We start from the raw sequence: 22174 nt of genomic DNA, 5'->3' as shown, positions 1-22174 counted from the left end.
ACTGTTACAATAGAAAATATATGACCTACAGAGAGATGCTCCGAGTGTGGTATGGAAGACCTTTAAACATGAACACTGTTCTAAGGCAGGCATGTTTCTTAAGTGGTTAACCCGCGGTGCCCATTAGAACTCGTTTGGGGACTTTTGGAAAAGTCCCGATGCCCTGGCCCCACCTCAAGTTTTTGATTTAATTGATACGAGGTGGAACGCGGGCTCACAGAGTTGAGGACCCTCCTTTATGTATTTAATTCTAAGCAACCTCACAAGGTAAGTTGTTTTTTGTTTGTTTTGGGGGTTTGTTGTTTGTTTGTTCGTTTGTTTTTTTAGTGAAACCGCATAGCTCATTGTAGAAAATACAGAAACATATAATTTACTAGCTCATTATCCCACACTGAAGACTTTATCTCCATCCTTAAATGGTTCATTCTAATTTTTTCTAAGAACTAGAGCACGTTCCTACATAACCACAATACCATTAGTCCTCCATTTTTGACCAATTTATTTGTATTATCTGTCTGGCCTTTGATTACAATAGCCTCTGAAACTCCAGTTTTCTTAGAGAACCACCTGAAAATTCTGACTTCTTGTCTCCTTCTGGGTTAGAAATATAAAAATAATTACTTTCGCTTCAGGAAATTCCATGAAAATGGCCCTACCTCCCAGGCATTTCCTGAGTAAGCTGAGAAGTCCCTTTCGGGTCAGGTGCATCTCACGTTTTACATCTGTCCTAAAAATAAAATGCAAAGAACTGGACAGGTCCTCAAAGGATATGACCAAGGGTTTATTGATGACTGAAATGGAGTGGCTTCCTTGATTGGTCAAGACCTACCCACGTCCCCACAAGTAAACAAGTGTTTCTTCTGTCATTTAACATTAAAGATGGCTTATCTACATGCTCAAAAACCCTTTTTCTTACTGGCTTTACTTATTTAAGACTCAGCTGAAAAAAATAAAAAGACTCAGTTGAAATTGATCTACTACTTTCTCCTTAGCTTGTGTTACTTTGTTCCTTCCAGTCCTAGATTTTTCTCCGTATTTCATAAATATCATACTTAAGTATGAGAATTGAATCAGGGACTTCACCTATGGTGAAGAGAACCCTTTGGGGGGTTTTGGGGGTTTGGGTTTTGGGGTTTTTTATTGACAGTGTATAATGGCCTTTCCAGACAGTGCAATGTCACAGAAAGTGTTAATACTATTGGAATGGCCCTGGCTGATGTGGCTCAGTGGATTGAGTGCCAGTCTGTTAACCAAAGGTCATTGGTTTGATTCCCATTCAGGGCACATGCCTGGGTTTCAGGCCAGGTCCTTGTTTCAGAGCGTGTGAGAGACAGTCAACTGATGTTTATCTCTCTCACATTGATGTTTTTCTCCCTTTTTTTTCTCTCCCTCCCCCTTTCTCTGAAAATAAATAAATAAAATCTTTTTTAGGGAAATACTATCAGAATGTCTCACTTAACGGGATTCCCTTCTGGGGTGATGATAATGTTCTGGAACTAGATAAAGATGAACAAATATCACTAAATTATACACTTTAAAATGGTAAATGTTATGTGTATTTTCCAAGACTTACAAAATCTCCTTATCCTCTCTTTGCTTTGAGGGGTTACAAAAGTAGGTTCTTTGTGCAGATTCCCTTCCTGTCCCAGGCCAGTTTGCAGCCAATTCCCAGGCATTCTCATCAGGACTAGCCATTTTACTAAGTTTCTCTGGCAAATGTTTTGTGCCAGGCTGGCCTCCCCTGCTTTACTGGCTGTTCTCCTGATTCCTCTTTGCACCATGGGTTTGCAAGTGTTCAGAGCATAAAATCTACTTTTCAGATTAGCCTCAACAAAGCATAAGGAAATGAGGTAGTCCATTAGCACTGACATTAAAAGGAAAAAGTAACCCTCAAATTACCTTAGTTTTCACACTTTTGAAAGCAATGGACCCATTTCTTATAGAATATTGTATCTTAAAACCACAATAAACATATATGATAAGTCACCCTCCACCCCTGTGTCCTTCCCAGCAACCCCCAGGGTGCCTCTGGTTACATTTGAAATGTACTGTTCAAGATCAGAGGGTTTTTTTCCTTCACTGCTTGTCTGTATGTTTGTTTGTAAGCATTTAAAGACATTTACAGAAAAACCTCCTTAAATCACATATAAAGGTTCAGAGTTGGAAAGAAACAAAAGCTATATTTCCCGACATACCTACAGAGCACTTGCCAGCACTCTGTGCGTGATGGGGACAGTTAAATTGGATACAGAAATACACACACGTAACACATAAGTATCTGTATTTATATTTTAGGAAGTATCTTAAAATACATATATGTTCATAAGAGAAGATCTCTTTTAATCTCCCTACTTTGAAATACTTTCAGTATTTGAGGTATGCATGTGAAATATGCATTTCAGTATTTGGTGTATGTTTTAAAAGTAAAAATCAGGTGCTAGAGAGACTGCAGCTGAAAAGGACTTCACTCCTGTTGGGTCTGCACCTTCTGTGTCTCCCCCGAGACAGAGGACAGCTGTGCTTCATCAGAAGTCCTTCTTGGGTATGACGAAAGAGTTCAGAAGGAATTGGCACGTTCTTTGTGACTGAGAACTACCGTATGTGGTGCAGACCCATGCTCTTGGCATTGCATCTTCCCACGGCAGAGAACAACAAGCAGCACAGTGGAGAATTGACGGTCTCTCTCAGCAGTGTCTAACTCACCAAGAAACACTTACTACATGAGAAATTTAACTTACCAGTTGAGAATATGGAAGTGATTGACCATTAAGAGGACATTAGGAGGACTTATGATAATTTCTTAAATAGTAATATGTTAAGATCTAATCGATGTTTATAAGAAAATATATTTTCAGAAAGGAGCAGCAATGAATATGATTCCATTTTGGAATAAATTGGGCTATTTGCCTCCATTCTGTTGGTATTTTCAGTTTCAAAACGGGATACAGTGGAGAAATTATGTTAGTTAATTTACTTATTTTAAAAGTTTCTTATTTTTACTTTCTATTTTAAAATTGTTACCATATACAAAAAATATACACAGCATAAATACATACTATAATGGCATAGCGAGAACACTTGTGTAACCACAACTGACATCAGGAAATACAGCATTACCACCATCCCAAAAGCCTTTGGTGTCTTCATGAATCACAAAAGGCTCTGTCCCTAATCAAATGAAAACTTGACTAGATTTATTTTAACTCTGGTATTAGCATTTATTGTAACTTGATAATGCTTTCACTTTTTGGGTCATGTTAATGGAAAATTTAGCTACTTTCAAGTATTTCATTACTTGAAAGAAATATTTTGGTGGTAAATTTTGTTGTATTATTATTATTTGATTGAAATGTAAGAATAGATGCTTATTAGATAAAGTTTTAACAAGTCAATCCCAAATGCATGATTTCTTTTTGTTATGTTAAGATTGCTTTTCTATTCTATTTTCTTGGCTTAATTTGCATATCTTCATTTGGCACGTTGTTGTATAAATGATTGCAACTGATTAATGTTTATCTTGCACATAGATGTTTTTCTCCCTCCCTTCCCCTCTCTCTAAAAATAAATAAATGATAGCTATGACTCTATAGATTAATAATATTATTTTGTAAGGATGAGATAATATAACTATTCTCTTTTTTGCACACACATATTCACGGTCTTTTTTTTAATGGAGTATAAATTTTAAAAATTAATGGAGTAACAACCCTTGATGTTGGGTTTTGTCCATATTAGAATTAATAAACTGATTTAGAATATTCAAAAAAGTTAAGTGTACTATTTTATAATCTGATTTTATCCCTTATCAGAATATTTTTGTGTTAAATGAACGTACATGTTTGAGTCTCTGGTGAATGAGATGTCTAATAAATTTTTCATAAAAATAAAATATACTGTCATAGATAGCTTCTGACTTTATACAACTTATCTCTCTCCTGTAGAGTCTCAGCGGGAATTCAATAGTAGGCCAGCAACAGGATATGTACCTGTGGAGTTTTGGAAAAAAACTGGTATGTGTCTGTCTGCTTATATAAGGTTGCATGTACTGGTTTGTGCCAGTGTGTAACACTGATTTGATAGAAAGATTGTTGTCTCATACCGTCCTCCTCATAGGCTCCTGCCTCTTCCTCTCCAGCTGCCCCACACATCTGAATGCCTCCCATGTTACTTTGCAGGTCAAGAATTTGGAATGCCTCCCTACAGTCCATCCAGGTCCCTTTCACTCTCTTCTTCTGGGTCACACTGAGACATTAAGTAACCAACTCTTCCTTCCCTATTTATATGCCCTGTTTCTGTGCATATAGTTTAATTCATTTCTGCCTGTTCTGTTCAGTAGACTCTATACACACTGTGTTCACAAACTACCACATTTCATTCATTCTGCTCTTGAAACAGCCATCTGTTCTTCCTTTCATCTTCATTGCCCCTGGCTTCATCAAGACTGTTTTTGGGGGGGCCTCAATTTCTACAAGAATAAAGAAGGGTGGAACTGCCTGTTGTGGTAAGATAGGGGATTAAACTAAGCTCACATCCTTGATACTTCCCTTATCCAAATACTAGCTGCCTTTTCTTCTTGCCTCCTTTTCCCAGTAACATTTAAGTCCAACACAGTTTTTGCTTTTCTTCCTGACATAAAATTTGCTTCAGCAGAAAGTTAATACCTGTTGTTCATAAAGACTTTCAAGAGCCTCAAGACCATAATAAACAAATGGACAAAAGATATGAACAAATTTATGAAAAATACAAATAAACATATTGTAAAAGTTCATTCTTACTGACAATAAGAAAAATTACCATGCACAAGATCTCTTTGGTAATGAGTTCTTTTCTACCTTGGAGGTACCTCTGGTTAACTATGGTTAACAACCAGGCTGTGGCATTGGGCCAGCTAAATTTGAGTCTTTGTTCTGCTATAATGCCATCTGTGTATGACCTTATGTGACCTTCAGCAAGGTAGTTATCCAAACTGTGATTCTTATTGATCTTTAAACTGAGAGGATACATGTTCTTCAGGGGATTATTATTTTGGCTGATTAAGAGAAACAGTACCTACCTGATAACTAATAAGAGGACATGAGAGGTAGCGGTGGTGGGCCACAGCAGACCTGTGTGGACAGCAAGAGCAAAGGAAGCACGGAGTGTCAAGTCAACATCATTCTTGCTTGACCTTTGAAGTGAAAATTCTTAAGGCTGGAGCAATGAAATGGAAAGTTCTAGGATGGCAGCCTAGAACACTCTGTCCAAACCTCCTTTGAGCCTAGGCCATGTCCAAGAGCCAAGCAGTGAGGGAGTTTCCATCCTTGTCACAAGTGGGAGGTCATTTACATTGGGACTTAGGGCTGAGGCTCAAGTGCAGAATGTGTCGTTTGGAGTGCCCATCCTGTGGAAACCAAGCAGGATGGCGATGATGGGAGGGAGTGACCAGGAACCAGTGAGCTGACAGTAACTGGGCAGGGCATTGGAAGCCCAGGGTTCCTGGCAGGCTGCCCAAATCTGTATCTACAGCCCATTTTTCTCTCCCTGGGTCAGTCTTACCTTCCTATCTCCTGTTCATTTGTAGCTGGAGGCCCCAGAGGCACTTCAGCCTCGCTTGCCTGCACACCAGCATTTTGCTTTATATCCACTTCAGTGCACAGCACCACCATTCTTCACCTCTACCTCCACCTTCAGACCCTCGATGCTACCAGTCTCGTTCTGCCCCATCCCCTCTGTGCGACTTGTTTCTGCCTAAATTCAGAGTCTCTTTTATCTCTTCTTCTAAATTACTGTTCCCATCTCTCAATTGGTATCTCTGTCTTAAGCCTTTTCTTACATAGAACCCATTAAGAGTTCAATTTCTTTAGAAAAGGGGCCAGAGTCCTTAGCATAAGATGCAAGACTTTCCAAAAATTCATTTATACCTGTCATCTCAACCAAGACACATTTTCTTGATCCTCCCCTGTCACTTGTAGAGCTGACCACTTTCCCCTTGGGTCTCATACCGACACCTAAGCTACCTGTATACTTGATCACAAACAGTTATGAGAACATGGACTACAACTTAAGTCACTTAGGTGTTCCCACTCTCTAGCACAGTGCCCACCTCCATCTCTGCAGCCAACAGATAGTTGCATGAATGGACAAGTGAGTAGAAGAATAAAAGCTGAACACTTATGTTTCTATCTTTGTGTTTTTTTAGGAAACAGTCATCTTGTTTCCATTCTGTCCCTTTTTAGAAATGACGTGGGGTGGGAGGGTAAAGATTTCTCGGCCAGTTGATTTTATTGTCACTTTCTTCTAGAAGAAGCTGTGAATAAGGTGAAAATTCAGGCCATGTCGGAAGTACAGAAAGCCGTTGCTGAGGCAGAGCAAAAAGCCTTTGAAGTGATTGCGACAGAGAGAGCTCGAATGGAGCAAACCATAGCAGACGTCAAACGGCAGGCGGCGGAGGATGCCTTCCTCGTCATAAATGAGCAAGAAGAGTCAACAGAGGTCAGACTTCTGTTAGTCCTGGGGGCTGCGCTGGGGCAGCTGGCCTGACCCAACTCACTGCTCTCTTTTCTAGTACTAAGCAGTAAGATAGAACTGTCCTCTCAAACTAGACTATTATGATTTTTATCCGGTACCAGAGGGTTTCATATGGAAAAATCATACAATAATTAACAATAATACAAGAATAAACTTTCGCATACTCAAAACTGTAAACCTACTTTTGCCCTCCCCTGTTCTCTATTCTTGTATTAGCTTACTATATTGGTTTAAATTTTGGAAACTCACTCTAAAGACAGAGTTTGTGGAATTGCATGATAATAACGACTTTCCCCTTGAGATGGGCTTATTTGCTTTGTGCCAGCCATGGGGCCAAGTGCATGTATTGTTTTTTTGATCCTCACAATGACCCTATGAGGTGGGTGTTGGATTCTAATCTTTACAAGTGAGGAAACAGTGGATTAGGGAATTCAACTGACATGATCCCACAGTTCTGAAGCCAGGGTGCAAGAGTTGGGAAATGAAGGCCCCTATAGCGTCTGGTCTACTTGTAGTAAATAGGGTGGTCCTTTTATGGATTGAAGTGACAGATGAGGCAGACCTGCCCAACTCTCCAAGACCCAGGGCCCAGGAATTGGTGATGCTTCTAAGGGAAATGACTCTCTTGTAGAACGATGAGGATAAAAATGAATTGGGGGTGCGGGGGAACATGACAAAAACACCATAGCAGTCCTTTTCAATATAATGAAGTTTTTCTGTAACTTTAATTGCTTTTCAGCTTTAAGAGTCCTAAGCAAGCCTGTTTTTGTTTTTTTGTTTTTTTCCTATGTAAGTCGTGTGATTAGCTATCTTTGGGACATTCTCTTGAAGTTGTAAAGAACTGTGTATTTTACTGGTTTTGTTTTTTTCTTAAATTTAAACAACAGGAATTTTATTTTCTCAATCTATTTAAATGATGCCTTTCAATATAGCAATGCCAAGCATGGCAATGTAAATATGGAAATGTAAGTGTCATATGGCCATATCAAGAGTATGTGGAAAAATTCCTCACTCTAGCACTGTAATGAAGGCACTGAAGTGTGAAGAAATAGTTCCGTCAATTTACCTCATAGACTCTCTAGTGAACCTGGCGTCAAAGGAGTGAATGGTTATATTGGTGAGAAAGTAATTTCTCCAAATCCGCACGACAGTTTTTTACTTGCATTCAGAAATGTATGCTGCATTGGGTGATCAGAATTCATATTTGAAGTTTAGACTCAATGGGGGGAAAAGGAAATAGTTTCTTTAACTCTTCAATAGTTTCTTTATCTTCTCCCCTCCTGCTTTTTCTTTAGAATTGTTTCTGTGCAAATGATTTCTTCTTCTGTTGTGTGTATTCTATATCTATAGCTATTCATATCAATATCTATATTTGTCCATATTTATCTACTTTTATATCTGTGTTTATATTTTCTATGTGTTTCCCCAAAGAAGGAGTGTAACACTTTGGCTAAGAACATGAGTTCTAGATCTGGACCACAGCATGATTTAAATCCCGGACCTCCGTTTATAGGAGTCTGCTTTTAAGGAGTTGTAATTTTAAACATTGTATGTATTTAAAGTCTAGCAGGGTATCCCTGGAGTTTGTTGGTCGTCCTGTGAGGTGGCCTGGATGGCAGAAGGAGCCCGGAGTTCCTGCCTTGTTGCCCCGCACACTAACAGTGTGTGTCCTTAAGGAATCAGTTTCCTTCCCTGTGTAGTGGGTGTGTGGCAGCCCCGCCCTGCTGGTCTCGTAGTTTCTCCAAAAATACAATTTAGTCGTGACTGTGCAAGTGTCCTTACGCTGCATCGCACCGCATTGCAGGCACTGTGTAGATGGAAAGGGTGTTATTATGCAGTTGACGACTTGCGTGTAAGCCGTGGCAGCCCCTGCCCCGGTGGAACAGCTGCCTCCCCAGCACCTCCCCTGGAGTTAGAAAGGGCTGTGGGGCCAAGTGGTTTCCTCCCACTTGGAGGAATGCTGACTTGAAGGGCAACTACAACAATAAACTTTTTATGTCTTATTCCTTGGCAAAAGCCTCGTGGTTGAGTCATGAAAAAATCAAGGGAAAGGGAACATGACAGTCTCCTTTCACCCCAGCCGCTCTGACACTTACCACATCGTTCCTGCATGTCTCTGATCCTGCCTCAGTGGGAGGCTGTTTATTTTGTTTTTATTATATGTCATAAATTATGAAATAAGCTATTTTAAATAGAATGGCAGCCAAGGTGAAAGTACCAGTGCTTGAGCATCCTGGCCCAGCCTGAGACGTTCTTGCAGACTTGGACAGAGGCCGTAGACAGCCTCCCGCTGGGCTGGGGCTGACCCGTTGGCTGTGTTTCCACCCCAGCGCCGTGTAGACAGGCGGCCACTGAGGCCTTCCCCAACGCGGTAATGTGCTGCCAAAGCATTGGTGGGAGTCAACGTCTGTCAGACTCCAAAGTATTAAATTCTCTGGAATGCAGTTTGCTTGAGCCCTAAGAACTACTTCAGTTTCCTATTTTGGTCCTCTGGTGTTGGTGTTGGTGAGGCAAGTTTGAACAGCCCCTAGCCTGTGTTTCCCAAGAAGCCTGTTGTGTTAGAAGGGAGTACACAGCCCTTTCTAATGTTCTTTGAAACTAAACTTATGCAGTGGGAATAGTGGGGTCACAAGGTTCGGCTTCCAGGCTTGGCATGGCCAAGTAATCATTTTATAACCTTAGGCAAGTCCCTACCCACTGGCCCTCAGTGTCCCATCCGTATAATGCAAGAGGGAGGCCAGGTGGCCCTTTTTAACATTTATTGTCCACTGTTTTTCACTTGAGCAAATGTCCTGATTTCATGAGGGATAGTGTCTTTCTCCTCTAAGGAGTGGTCAGACCAGGCCTTGTGATTGGCTTCTGCCATTCTGGGCTTGGGAAGGGAGGGGCTGTTCAAGTCTTTCCTGATACCTAAGAAATCCTTGCCACTTCCTGATAGCTTCTTCTGGCCAATGCCAAAAGGCTTTTCTCTTCCTGTAAGTGGATCCTGGAGACCTTGGGTGCAGAAAAGGCACCCGAGTCACTACTGGAGTCACCACGGGAACCCAGAGGAAAGGAAGGAAAGAGTACCCAGGGGAGGGTGCTGGGAGCTGCACTTGGTGGCTACATTCTTCATGATGCTGAAGCTTAGTACTGGCCGGCGACTGTCTCAGTTGCTTCTCTCATGACTGGTACTTCTAGCTGCAACCACACCTCACGTGGTTTGTATCCTCTGTCAGAGAATTAGAGCATTCTCAAACGGCGTACTCTCCCGGCCCCTGGCTCCTCCACCATTGTGTTTTCTGCCGAACCCTAGCAATGCCGGTCCCAAAAGTGCAGAGTAGTAAGAGAACTCCCTGACCTAGACCTGGTGCCCTGAGATACTGTGGAGGCTCCTGCAAACAAGCCAGAAGTATCCTCACGACCTTCAGCCCACCTACGACAAGGCACGTCTCTGAAAGGAGTGGACACAGTGGAAGTGGCACAACCACCCACACTCCTGTTCAGCCATTCCGGTCTCCTGGCTGGTGACTTTTTGTTAAAAATCAGGTGTTATCAGTGAAAATAAGATTATTCCTCTGTTGGGGAGACCAAGAGAGAAAATCATGTGTGGTCTTAGAGTAGATAGCTATGGTGGGGGGCCCTGGAACAGACTTCAGTTTGGTTGCCGAGGAATAAAACATGAGTTGGTGCCTTCAGCAGGAGGTGAGACTTCCACCTGCCCTGTGATGATGCTGTTTATGTGTTTTTACATCCCCCTCTTCTCTCTGTCCCCTCAATCAGGGTAGATGCTCTTCCTGTTTTATTCATGAAACTCAGAAAGCAGATGACAGTAGAGGTAGAACAAGCACAGGTATGTGTAGCTCCCAGCCCAAGCTCTCCCTGTGCGGGCCCCTCTTCTGCAGTGCAGGTGACAAGTGATGACGTCTGCCCCACAATATCCACGCAACTAACTGATGCCTGTGTCTTGCAGAACTGCTGGAACTGTGGCCGCAAAGCCAGCGAGACCTGCAGTGGCTGCAATATAGCACGATACTGCGGCTCTTTCTGCCAACACAAGGACTGGGAGCGGCACCACCGCCTTTGTGGCCAGAACCTGCACGGCCAGAGTCCTCACAGCCAGAGCCGGCCACTGCTTCCTGGAGGGAGGTCTGCCAGGTCTGCCGACTGCAGCGTTCCAAGCCCAGCCCTGGACAAGACCTCAGCCACCACCTCGCGTTCCTCAACACCTGCCTCTGTGACAGCCATCGACACCAACGGACTCTGAGCCCCAGGCTCACTTCCCCCTGATGACCTCACAATATGAAGGCTGGCTGTTTGGACCAGTACAGGTAGCTGTTGGGTCATCAGCAAGAAGTGAAGTGGAGGCAGAAAGAGTCCAAGCCCAGTAAACACTGCGTCGCAGCCTCTGCAGACACTTGCCCCAGTTTCCCATCTGTGTCCTTGGGGGAGCTAGAGTCTGTTCTCTGCACACAGGCAGCTGGCTGGAGTTGCCTCCTCCAAGGCTTTCTGGTTTGTTCGTCTCCCCGCTGGAGCTGGCGTGACCGGCCTCTTTTCAATGTAGACCACCAGCTCCCCTCCCAGCCTCTTGGGGCAGCAGACTGTCCAGCGTGCCCAGCCAGGCTGGGAGCAGCTTGCCCAACACACCGTCTCCTACTCTGCCGTCCTCCCGTGAGGCCTAGAGGCTGGCAGCAGGCCGTGGAGGAGGTCCCCCCGACAGGGAATGGCCCCTCGCGCTCCCAGCAGCTCGGATGGGCCCCCTGTCCACCCTCAGCAGATGCCACTGATGGGCCCCACAGGGACTTCGGGGAGGCAAAAAGCAGCACTCAGGACTCCCTTGACCCTGATGTTCAGACTTTTAAAGATTCTCAGAAACCACAGGAAAGTTACCATTTCAGTAAAAGTACCTGTAACAATAAAATATTAATAAAACTTCCACCAAGCATCACAGAGAATTTTGGACAAGATTTTCCAGCCTGGCTGGCTACTTTAGTTTGGGACCCAGTTTTCTCTCTCTTGTTTGATTTTGCTTGTGCAGAAAATAGTTTCCAGCGCATGGATTGGTCTGAGGGAGAATTAGACTCAATCTTTGATAAGTCTGTTCTCTCTGAGCATGTTGGCCAACTACTATCGTCAAGTTATTGAATGGATCATCTATTGGAAACGCAGAACCTTTTGTCACCACTTGGCTGTTTGCACAGTCATCTTGTTCTGTGTCCTTTTATCAGACCACGCGTGTCCAAATCACTGTGTGGATCTTCTTCCTGGGGTCTCTTTTTGGCGCCTGTGAAACCACAGTTGCGCCATAAGATATGATGTCGTGTGACCAGGCCAGTCACTTCTGAGCAGCCCTCCTGGACATGAAGGAATTCTTCAGACCTCGTGGTTTCACGTCATTATACATAGTACGTCAATTTATTATTGGGCAAACAGTCTCAGATTCCCTTGTGTGTTTGATAAGTACCCTCTTTGAGCTAAGAAATGTTACGAAATGTGAGAACTATTTTGAGAGAGCCTGACCAATTTTTCTTCCTGTCTTCAGGGAGTTTTCCAGCTGCTGATCTGGCTCTCCAAATAGGACATCACCTAAACCCCATTTAAAGCATTAAGAACTGCCAGACACATTTCCCCTGCCCTTCGGGCTTTGTTGGGAGCCCAAGGACTCTGACCTTTCCATGCTCCACCTCCGTGCCCCCAGCACCTTCTCTCCCCACGGACTCAGTCAGGGCGGGTAGGTTGGCCCCGCTGCAGCTGGCACTTGAAAGCCCAGCTTCAGGCAGCCACCTTCCGTGCACCGACAAGAGTGAGAAAAGCTCTCAGTTCCATAAAAGAGCAGTAATCAGCATGGGTAGCATTTTCCTTCCATTTGGTGTATCTTACTTTATGAGTTTTTACTACCTAATTTACCTTACCCAAGGATTTCCTATCTTACAAAGAAACTCAGTACAACACACCTTTAAAATACCTGCATTTCCATTGCACAAAGTAAAGTATACCCAGACGGAATAACAGAGTAATGTTACATTAATTTAGAACTCTGGAAGCTGCAGTGGTCAGTGGGGTGTTACAACTTTAACAGGGATGAAATCGGCGCCACACACAGGACTTGCCTACATTTAGGTTAAGATGTGGGATGTCCCATAAGGAGATCCGGGAGCCTATAAATCAGATATAGCAAGGTCAAGTGGTGTCCACTCGGTCTGTCTGCAGCTCGCTCACTGTCGTCTTTTTGGCAAGTCGGATGAACACCTATGCAGGCAGGTTCTTTAATCTTCAGTGGCCACGGGGTAGCTCAGATTTTTCCTGGAATAAACACCCAAAACCAACAAAATACTATTCATCACAATTTGATGTCTTTTTTTTTTTTTTTTTTTTTTTTTTTTTTTTTTAAAGCAAAGGTTTAGGTTTAGTTGTGCAGGTCCCAGCTGACTGTGGGCTCTGGTTCCAATGACAGCTTAGTTTTCAGGGTTTTTGTAACGCTCTTCCTCACTCCTTTGCTCACGTGCTACCCAGAGCCCAAGATGAAAACCTGGGCAGTATTCCGCGCTGTAGTTGAGTTTTCAAACCTGCTGCTGTGTTCATTTTGGTCAGTTTCACAGGTAGGTTGCAGGCATCTGTCCAAGACTTCATGTTTAGATGCAAAGAATCCCTTTCTCTAGCTCTCTCCTTTCTGAAATTCTCCAGCCATCTGGTGGAAGGAGGAAGGGCAGTGTCTTCAGGTGGGAGGATGGGGCTGGAGAGGCAGAGTTGGTGCCCCACTTGGTTTTCAGTTTCTGCTGACACCACCCAGCTACCAGGCTGGGGTGCCAGTTCAGGCTTCCCACTTTTATCCAGTAGAATTTTAATCAGGCTGCATAGAGGACCAACTTTTATAGTTAATATTTGAGGGGACAAAAAGGCAGAGGGGTTCCGAGTGATGATACTGAAGGTGGTGTCAGGGCAGTCGCAGGCTCTTCGAAGATTAATCATAGAAATCAAAGGCAGCTGTGACACGCGCCTGCCCAACTGTCGGAGCACATGGAGGGGATGAGGCCAGTGTTCAGCCTCCCCCGTTGAGGGACACTGACAAGTGACAGGATATCATTGTGCAAGCAGTGAGGAATGCTTGCAGGAACCGGAGAAGACCAGAAGTGACCAGTGTGGTAGCCACTTTCAAATGTTCCAAGGGGCACTTGGGGGCTGGACCCTGACATCTCCGGGCATCCTCTGGGTCTCCGCTGCCTGCAGCAGGCCTGACTCCATCCACGGATGAAAACCGACTCTGGAGGGAGCTTGTTAATTCTACCCGCACAGAAATAGCCATTCTACCTTAATGAGGTGCGAGTGCTCTGCTTTGGAGGGCTCACGCTGCCCTGGGGTCACGGGGAGCGGATCTTTTCTTGGACAGCGCTGAGTCGCGCTGAGTCGCGTATGTATGTCTCAGTGGCTCTAAGTCTGGCAGCAGGATACAACTACCAGCATCAGCGTGCCCTCTGCCTGCTGATGTTCTTTGCCCATCCAGGCCGGTTAGTCTACCAGGAGCTCATCCCTTCACTTTATATGGCCTTGTTCCAAAGTCAAGTTTATACTCAGTGCTCCCACCTGCTTGCAAAGGGTATAGACCTTGTTCTGGGTAGTTCCAGAAAATGTCAGCAAGTGGATTTGAAGGATCAACAACACAAATTAGAATTGTGTGGTGTGAGTTCTTCAGAAAGAAAGCATAGGTAATGACCAGGCGGCTGTCTTGGAAGTTGTGGAAGGGATTCTGGATTGAATAAATCATTTAAAATAGAACACATCTTGGAGGCTTTCTTCAGAACTGGTTTCTAGACTCCCAGGTCAGTAGACCAAGTCAACTTTCTTAAATTTATTACTCTTATTTTTTAGCTATTTGCAGAGAACTGGGTGGTGGTATGTTTGAACCAAACGTGAGAAAGCCAGAGGAACGGGGGCTGTTGCGGCGTGGGCCGGGCAGCCGGCTGTCAGGAAGAGCCCCGCTAGGGCGGGGTGGGGTGCTGGGCTAGCTGCCCAGTAGGGCCCTTCCAACTCTGGGTGTCTACTTGTTGCGAAACCAAAATGTTGACTCCCTGCCTCTTTGCCCAGATGCACTGACATGCTCATTTCCAAAGACGATGGTGCAGGTGACCTTTTCCACTAAGAGCCAGGAGAAGGTTAGGAGACCCGAGGGCAGCAGACTTTGCATGCCCCCCTTCCCTCTCAGCCTCAGAGATGGTGCTTCCCCTGCAGACCCCACCTGGTCAGACCCACTACTGCCCAGTGTGCATTCATTGATGCTTATACCAAATAGGGCATGTGTGGCCGGTGGCTGGCAGGGACAGCCTTGTCCCTGCGTTGGACTTGGCAGAGAGGCAGCAATAAGCATTAGGTGAATGGCTGAAAGTGCTATTTGGCTAAGAGGCCTTCAGTCTACTTTCGCACCTTTCCAAGTTCCTGATGAGGCTACAAAAGCTCCGTTTATAAAAGAAAGCCAATAATGTAAATAAATTTAAAAACTAAGCCTCCAAGCATGATTTTTAAAGGGAGATGATGAATGTGAAACCACCCACAGGATGCGGTAGAGTCTGGTTTTTCTGTGCTTTGTCATTTCTATGATAGGAACTTTTGTTACTTAACTCTGTGCATAACTTATTTAATGTACTGTAAAATGAACCAAAACTGTTAAATATGTATTTAGTTTGTTCTACTTAAAGTAGTCAATAAAAAGGCTATATTCCTTTTTTGACTCAAGCTGGAATACAGCTGGGAGGGAAGGTGGTGTCCTTCTGTGTCCTCTCCTCCTTCCCCAATCTTTGTCTGGAAGGTGGGGGTGGGGGGACCTCCAGCGGTCATTGCTGTACCTGAAGAGCACCCAGGGGCATGAAATCAGGATCTACTGCTAAGGAGATGGTTCCCGCTGAGGGGCCCAGGCCCCACCGCGCCTTGATTTTGCCTGCCCACCTGCAGTTAAGTGCCAATAACAGTACTGGTACAGATGCTCCCAATTCCCTGTTAGCTCCTTCACTCTTAAGTGATGTAACAAGGACTCTACAACCACAGAAAGTGTGAAAACTTTCATATCCTTTTCACACCGATGTTAAATCATAAGTTTACTATTGACTTGCTTAATGGTCATGTGATTTAATCAAGGCTATAATTTTCCTAACAGTTTGTCTCCTGTTGGGCAGTTGGAGTGCTTTCCCCATTTTCCCTGTCCAGCATACTGAACTAAATGTCTTTGCTAGATTTCTTTGGGTTTTTTGAAATGGGATTTTTACAATACTTCTTAGATCCCTGAAAGCCCACCAGTTTGCTGTGTCTCCAGCAGGTCCTGGGTCGTACTTTCCAGGGCTGTACGATGGTTTAACCAGCCGTGAGATGACACAGATTTGAGCAGGCACACCTGTGCGCACGGAATCCTGCTCTGTCGGTCCAGTTTCTTAGCCGATGACCTGAGGCCTCACTTCCTAAAGCTCTAGCCCCAGCCTCACTGTTGCCTGAACACCCAGTTCTGGCCTCTGCCCTCCTAAGCAGCCTTGCCCAAAAGGTTCACTGGCACCACCAGCTTCACAGGCCTCCAAAATGTAAAGGGAAGAGCTGGCTGCTAGAGCTCAGGGCGGGGAGAACAGCTGGGCTGTGGCCTTAGCCCCAGAAGGCAAGGTGGGGGCTCAGATGTGTGACCTTTCAGGCACATGGGGCCAACTGCCAGCCTGCCCACAGCTGCCCAGCACTGCAATCCACCACCCAGAACAATTACAGGATCTCGGCCTGGTGACTGTCAGCGCACCACAACAACCACACTTGGTAGACAGGTCAAGAATCCACAGTCCGCCTTAGCTCTGGAAAAGAAAGGACCCCAGGGACTGTAGTGATACCATAGTAAAATGCTATGTTAAAGTCCTTATGGAAATGGCAGACTGAAAAATTTGCCATTACCACGAAACACCCAGATGCAGGATAAATTTTAATGATTGCGCTTGTAACTGCATTGCTGTGGTCACAAATAAAGTGTTGGGTGTCCCCAAGCGCCAGGGAAAACGTGAGTGAACTGAAGCCACAGAGGTAGTTGAATACAAAAGAGGAAACCTGTGCTGTGCTGCAGGGGAGCAAGAGACATCCCAAGAAGTGAAAAGTTTGAGGAGTTGGCTGCGTCTGGGGGGAACCTGAGACTAAGCTTTGAGCCTATTCAAAAAGAAACAAAACCGGGACCTCCCCTCGAGGCTAGAGGCAAGATCACTTTGGCTTCAGCCACAGTGAAAAGGTAAGCAGGGAAAACCTACTTGTCTACAAAGGGAATGAGCAGAAAACTCTGCCCCTGCGTGAAGAAAGGAAAAAAAAAAAAATCTGACCAGAGACGATTTATTATGTATGTCTGCTCCCTCCTGGGGCTGAGGTTCAGATTTTCATTACTCCAGAGGTCAAAGAATCCCTGGGCTGAGAAATGAAGATGAGTCTAGGCTTGTAGTATCTCCAGGACTCTGGCAGAAGCAAAAATGAAGATCCTCCAGAGAAAAACATCAAAATAATCATAATATTGCATATCAACCAATCGTACACTATTCAGAAAAGTTACTGAACATCCAAGAAAATGAGCCACTATAAATAAGAGTCAGCAGGAGCAATAAGCAATCAATTTAGACCCATAGGACTTCAGATAGTATTATGACAATATCTGATACAGAAACCTCTAGAAAAAAATAGCAAAAAATATGAGACTAAAAATAACTATGCAGACAGCCCTCCCAGGGCCTCTAATCTGGGAAGGAAAAAAAAAACAAACAATAATCAAGCTTAAAAAATATAAATAAAATTAGGCTGACTTGAAAAAAATTCTAGAAATGACAATCATTGAAATAAATACAGCAGATTCAATGAACCTGAAAATGAATGAAGCATTACTACATGATTCTTTTTCATAGGAAAGGATGGAAAATAGGTTTTTCCTTCTGGAAGGTAATTGCTAAGGAAGAAATCTTTCAAATTTTACCTAGCATGGAGTCAAGGAGCCTGTTGACTTGTTTCTCAGTAGAAAGTGAAATATTTGGTCTCCGCTGATGATATACTCTCAGAATGAGCAAACAAACATCGATCTATGAACGCATCTTGCCCGTCTGTGCTTGTTTCTAACTGCTGGAATTTCAGGCTTGTGAGATGGGTGTATCCAGATCCTCCCTCTGGAGGGCTGAGAAAACCAACCACAAACCACTATCCCCCACGCTCCAGGACGGCTTCATTGCCTGGTGTTGGGTGTCCTCTTGTGGACAAAGTTAGGCATGCTACCTCTGCAGCCTCCATCCATAAGCCAGGTTCCTATCAAGGGCACAACCTCCAGCAACTTTTGCCTTCTTTGCACCAACCTTTTCTGAGCCTGCCTTTCTGCCCCACGAGTTTAGTTAACATTCTCTGGGTGTTTCCTAGGAAGTTTCAGAAGTGAGCAGGACTTGGCTCCGTCACCACCTACCTTCTGAGGAGGGTAGCCCTAGAAAGCCCCGGGGAGCCCACACCAGAGCACGCTCCACCTTGTGCTTTGTGCTATGCTCCTGTGGCTCTTTCTTGCTGCCGCATCTGCCATCCTGCAGCCCCAAAGTTTAACCGTACTCCTTCCTTTGTTATAGTTGGCACTTGTCTCCAGCTGAGCTGGTTTCCGTTATCAGAGGATGCCCGAGATCTCCCTCAGCACTGTTCACGCTTGACAGCACGTAGCTATTGGTGCCAGGGAGCAGGTCCAGCTGTGTGACCCTTGCTCGCAGAGCTTCTGTGTTCTCCACCTGTAAACTGGGGGTGCGAATGATGCCTACATCATTGGATTGTTGTGAGGCAAAATGTGATCCTATGGGGATCACCCTAGCACCCAGGAAGCCCCTGTAATCAGAGGCTGCCATCACAACCTGCTTCTCTCTCTGCCTCTATAGGATTTCCCTGAGGATTCATTTTTGTTCCAGCATTCTGTCTGGAGCCTGGTGTCTTACTCCAGTGGGGTTTGTTTTTTTTTTAGAATAACTTCGTGAAGGCCCACCTGATTCTCAGCCCCTTTGTTTTACTCCATCAGAGGCTGTTAAATGCACTTGGTGTACGTGTTTCTCATTAAGGGCTGGAGGCCATTGGCAGCAAACTAGACTCTCTGTAACACCTGGCCTGGCACTTGGCCAGTCCCTAGGATAGGTTTGAATGTGTGCAGGTGAGTCACTGGCACAGGTGGGAGGAAGGTGAGGAGGCAGGTGCAGGGAATGGGTGAAAGGGTGGGGAATGAGAGCTCCTGGAAGTAGCCGGGAGCTCTAGCAGCCTCAGTACTCTGCCTCCCCTTGACCTGGGTACTATGACCAGCCCGGGACATTTCCCCATCCCCAGCACCTTCCACAAAGCAGATGGCCAGTGGCTGCTGAAGTGAGCTGAAGAGCCAGCAAGAGCAGGGTATCAAGGGCAAGGATTGGGAAAGGTAACCCAGACCTGATGGTTTTGACCTGATATATAAAGGCTGAGGAGGGGTTTTTGTAGTGAGTAGGGGTGGGGGGAGAGCACAGGCCAAGAGTGGAGGTGACTAAGGTCATAAGTAGCCCAGCTCATCTAGGGTGTGTTTTGTGGAGAGGAGCCTGCACATACTGGAGTGGGGGCTGATTGCTGAGGGCCTTGAATGTCTAGGCAAGAAATCAAACTTGATTTTTTTTTTTCAAAGGTCATTTATTGATTTTAGAGAAAGGGAGAGAGAAGTATCAATTTGTTATTGCACTTATTTAAACATTCACTGGTTGTTTCTTTCATGGGCCCTGACTGGGGCTCAAACCTGCAGCCTTGGTGTATCGGGACCACGCTGTATCCAACTGAGCTACCTGGCCAGGGCCCAATCAAACTTGATTTTGATACTGAAGGCAGTTCTCGGGGTGGGGGATGGGCATTGAAGGGTCTTAAACAAAAGGGATGTGGTAACCATGACAATGTTTTGAAAGCCCTCTCTGGCTGTTCCATTACAAGGAATGGACTGTTGAGGAAGGTGGGGACAAGCAGCCCAAACAAGGGGTCACCATAGACTTCCAAGCCAGAGGTGACGGTGGCCAAGGCCTGGGGGGTAGAAGGATGGCAAGATGCAGATGAAGGGGGGCTTGCTTGTGAGATTAAACACAGTGTACGGGCCTGGGGAACCCACTCTGTGCCCCGACAGCTCCAGCTGAGGACTTTGTTCCTCCTGCAGCTCTAACTCCAGCCTCCTGTCTGCAGTCGCGCCCCCACGCCCACCCAGAAACTCCTGTCTGGCAACCTCCTGGCTCTCCCTTACCTGCAAGGTATCATTAAAACTCCCTCTGGCCTGGCCTCCCAGGCTCGCCTCCAATTCCTTACACTCAGAGGTTCCACCTTCTGCTCCCTTTGCAGTATTTTCGCTGCCTGTCAGCCCCTCACATCTGTCTGGACACCCCTACTCATCTTTCACAGTTCAAAGCAAACATCACCATCTCCAAGAGGCCTTCCCTGACTCTGCAGGACCCTCCCCAGCACCTCCAAGCCTTTGGCAAGGGAGGGAGGACACAGCCCATCTTATTTATTTTATTGATTTTTTGAGAGAGAGATCAATTTGCTGTTCCATTCATTTATGCATTCATAGGCTGATACTTGTATGTGCCCTGACCAGGGATCGAACCTACAGCCTTGGCATTGGGACAACATTCTAACCCAGGGGTCCAGTGTGTGGCCTGTTAGGAGCCAGGACACAAGCAAAGGTTGCCCGAGCTCCGCCTCCTGTTATCCCCTCCCTCCATTTATTTTTTTAAAGGTATTAAACTGTTACAGCTCCATGGCAGAGTGAGGCAGGCAAAGGGGCAGCATTTAAGGAGACACTCCAGAGGTGTCAGCTTGAGGATTTCAGCATCTTTGTTCAAAGATGGCAATGGGGAGTTTTTTAGTTTTGAAGATTGGCTGTTGCTGTGTTTGTGGAGAAAACAAAGGAATCAGAATACAGAACAGAGAGCATGAATATTTCTCCTGGGTGAGCTTCTTCTCTAACAAGGACAGACGCGGAAAGCTCCTCAAGCCCACCCAGAGCCTTGTGGCCCAGGTGCTGGCAGTCCTTTGCTTGCAGGAACCGCCAGGAGGCTGGGTGGCGGGGTGGCAGGAGGGCAGCCTGGCACAGTGCTGGCCAAGGAGCCACCAGGGAGCTCTGCGCTGGTTCTTTGGGTGGCCATGCCAATGGGAGCTGCTCCGTGAGTCTCTACAAGTCTCAATCCCCACAGGGGTCACTGGGGGAAAAAACCTCAGGGAAGACCCTGCCTGGAGTCCCAGACAAGGACGTCGGCCTGCGCTGCTACCATCGGAGCTGCATTCCTGGCCACACCCCAGTGCCCGGCACAGGCCTGGCACTACTGACCACTCAAGAACATTGGTGAAATGTCACTCAGCCCACGGGCTGGTCGCCGCCGTCTTAAAACCTGCCACGGCTCCCTCAGGACGAAGCGCTTCAGCGGCCCTGACACCTCCCCACCTTGGCGCCGGCTGCTTTCCCGTCATCCCAGCCACAGCCCAGCGTGGGGCTTCCTTCCGTCCGATGAGGCACGTTCTTTCCCCTCAAAGCCTGAAAAACTCCTGACCCAAGACCCCCCAGTAAGAGGACAGAGGGCCTAAGGGCAGAGGACATCCTGTGCTCTCCTGTGTCCGCCGCTGCCCTCCATGCCCCCAGTCCCTTCCCCCCAGAGGCTGGACAGACCGAGTGGGCCTTTACTCCCCCGGAACTGCTCTCTGTCAGGTGGCGGGGTGGCCTGGAAGGGGGCGAGAAGGGGCAGAGGGGGAGCTTCTGTCTGGGGAGGACCAACCATGCTCCCCGGAACCCAGGAAAGGCTCTGTGCTTAGTCCCCAACACCACCGCACACCCTTTCAGCAAAGATGGGGAGGTGAAGCTAGAACCCCCAGTCAACAGTTGGGGTATGTTGAAAGCACAGGCTGTGTTCACCCCCATAACCAGGGCTTGTGGGGGTGAGAGGGCCCTGAATTGAGAAAAATTGAAAAAAAAGAAAAAAGAAAAATTGGGTCAGCGGTGATGAAGTTCCCACCACCCGCAGGCAGGCGGCTTGAGATGGGAACAGACTGATTTCTGAAGAGAGGCTTCCTGCCCTGAGCCTGTGGTCTGAGATGCAAACCAGCCCCACAACCTGGCCTTCTTGCCAAGGGAGAGACAGGACACAACACCAGAGGTGACCACTGACTTTATTGTCTCTCTGCTGGGGGTGTGGGCTGGGTTCAGAGGTATCTGGGGACAACAGGTGACTCTAGACCCAAATTATTGCTACTTGGCCAAGGTCACCTTGGGTCTTCCCATAGTGTGCCGAGTACGGGTGGGCATGAACATGCAAATGATATGCAAATGACATGCAACCAACCCAGGATCTTCCAGATGTCTCTGGTGCAGTGGAGGGTGCTGGGAGAGTCAGAAGCCTGCCAGCCCAGGAAGGTGATGGGGACACCCAGGTCCTTACCCCACACTGCAGACAGATCCAGCCCAACCAGAGGGGTCGAAGTCCAGGGTAGGGTTGGGGGTCCCTGAGCATCAGTCCTAGTTCTGCTGCTGGTTGAGGAAGAGCAGAAGCTTGGCCCCAAGACAGCAGGAAGAAAGCAGGGCACCCACTAGGCAGCCAGACAGCCTGAGGCCCACCCAGAGAGGGGCCAGCTCTGTCCTGGGCCATAGAGCAAGGCAGGCAGACGGAGCCGGAATCCAGGCCTCCTGAGCCAGGCA

The 22174-nt window shown here is 46.2% G+C and overlaps 1 protein-coding gene across 1 annotated transcript in view; it reads left to right on the top strand.

Moving 5' to 3' along the window:
- Window positions 1-11441, top strand: part of CBFA2T2 (CBFA2/RUNX1 partner transcriptional co-repressor 2) — a 141028-nt gene extending 129587 nt beyond the window's left edge. The window contains exons 9-11 of the mRNA XM_054573879.1: window positions 3942-4010; window positions 6281-6471; window positions 10460-11441. Coding sequence (XP_054429854.1) covers window positions 3942-4010; window positions 6281-6471; window positions 10460-10753 — 554 coding nt within the window. The 3' untranslated portion in view covers window positions 10754-11441. The remainder of the gene's footprint in view (window positions 1-3941; window positions 4011-6280; window positions 6472-10459) is intronic.
- Window positions 11442-22174: the final 10733 nt, after the last annotated feature.

The sequence above is a fragment of the Pteronotus mesoamericanus genome, unplaced genomic scaffold (genome assembly GCF_021234165.1).
Source record: "Pteronotus mesoamericanus isolate MK-2021 breed Mesoamerican mustached bat unplaced genomic scaffold, CSHL_Meso_final contig_25, whole genome shotgun sequence".
In the NCBI taxonomy this organism is placed as follows: Eukaryota; Metazoa; Chordata; class Mammalia; order Chiroptera; family Mormoopidae; genus Pteronotus; species Pteronotus mesoamericanus.
The sequence above is the reverse complement of the archived record's forward strand: the minus strand, read 5'-3'. Positions and strand labels throughout refer to the sequence as shown.